The sequence below is a fragment of the Apis dorsata genome, unplaced genomic scaffold (genome assembly GCF_000469605.1).
Source record: "Apis dorsata unplaced genomic scaffold, Apis dorsata 1.3 scaffold_119, whole genome shotgun sequence".
Taxonomy (NCBI): Eukaryota; Metazoa; Arthropoda; class Insecta; order Hymenoptera; family Apidae; genus Apis; species Apis dorsata.
The window spans coordinates 234,378-235,424 of record NW_006263413.1 but is presented as its reverse complement, the minus strand read 5'-3'; the positions used below and the strand labels follow the sequence as shown (position 1 = coordinate 235,424).

The 1,047-nt window shown below is 25.4% G+C and overlaps 1 protein-coding gene across 1 annotated transcript in view; it reads left to right on the top strand.

Moving 5' to 3' along the window:
• Positions 1–313: 313 nt before the first annotated feature.
• Positions 314–1,047, top strand: part of LOC102678925 — an 11,003-nt gene continuing 10,269 nt past the window's right edge. The window contains exon 1 of the mRNA XM_006612738.2: positions 314–791. Within this exon, the coding sequence (XP_006612801.1) occupies positions 380–791 (412 nt within the window). The 5' untranslated portion in view covers positions 314–379. The remainder of the gene's footprint in view (positions 792–1,047) is intronic.

Sequence of the window (1,047 nt, the reverse complement as noted above, 5' to 3'; positions counted from 1 at the left end):
TAAATTAAAATCTAGATATAATAAAAATTATAAATTAAAAAATACTGAAACTTATATATTCATTATTATAAATGTGATTGTTTGAATATAATATATATATTTTATATTTAAATATTTATTATCATATAATAGACAATGTGAATATTATAAGTAATATATAATTCTTTATAATCAAAAAATTAGAGAGAAAATAAGATTGGAGATCGAAGATTCCAATAAATAAAAATGTTTATGGTAGCTCTATATTTACTGGTCTTACCCCTACTCTTTATCCAATTTCAGACGAATAGAATAAAATCTATTCAAAAGGCGGCTAAGAAATGTCCAATCAAATGTTATGTAGTATCGTTATGTTCAGGACGTCGCTTACAGAATCAAGATGGCATCCGAAACTGGTACAAGTATCGTGTCAAACGAAAGATGTGATGTAAATAATACGATTCAGCAAATATTTGAATCATTACAAACGGAAACAACAAGTGTAAAAGTATCAAGAACAACGTGGAACAGTGTTATTAAAGAGACAAAAGAATTTTCGGACAATTTCACTTTACATTCAATTAGGACGCCCACGATTTTCTCTACAGCGTCATCGTTTAGTACAAACACGGAAGGAAACGAATTACGGAAAAACGTGAATTTCATGAGCTCTTCTGGTGATGTGGAAGAACGTATTAATTTTAAAATTGCCGTCAATTCTGAATTACGAACACCATCTATGGAATCCCACAACATGTCTAATCAAAGGAATGATCTGGATAATGTTGCTTGTATTTCTGAACAACCAGACGGTAATATTATTAAACTTTTTTTGGTATTATATAAATATTCAAATAGTTTTATTTAAAAAAATGAAAGATAATATAAAATTTATGTTGATATTTATGTCAGTGAAACTATTGTTTATAGTTATAATTTTTAGTAGGTTATTAATAATATACAAATTTAAATAAAAATTTATATAATTGCAATTGATTTGATAACATTTATTAACATTAATGAACATCAACGTATTAAAAATATATTAATTTAATATAACATTTATAT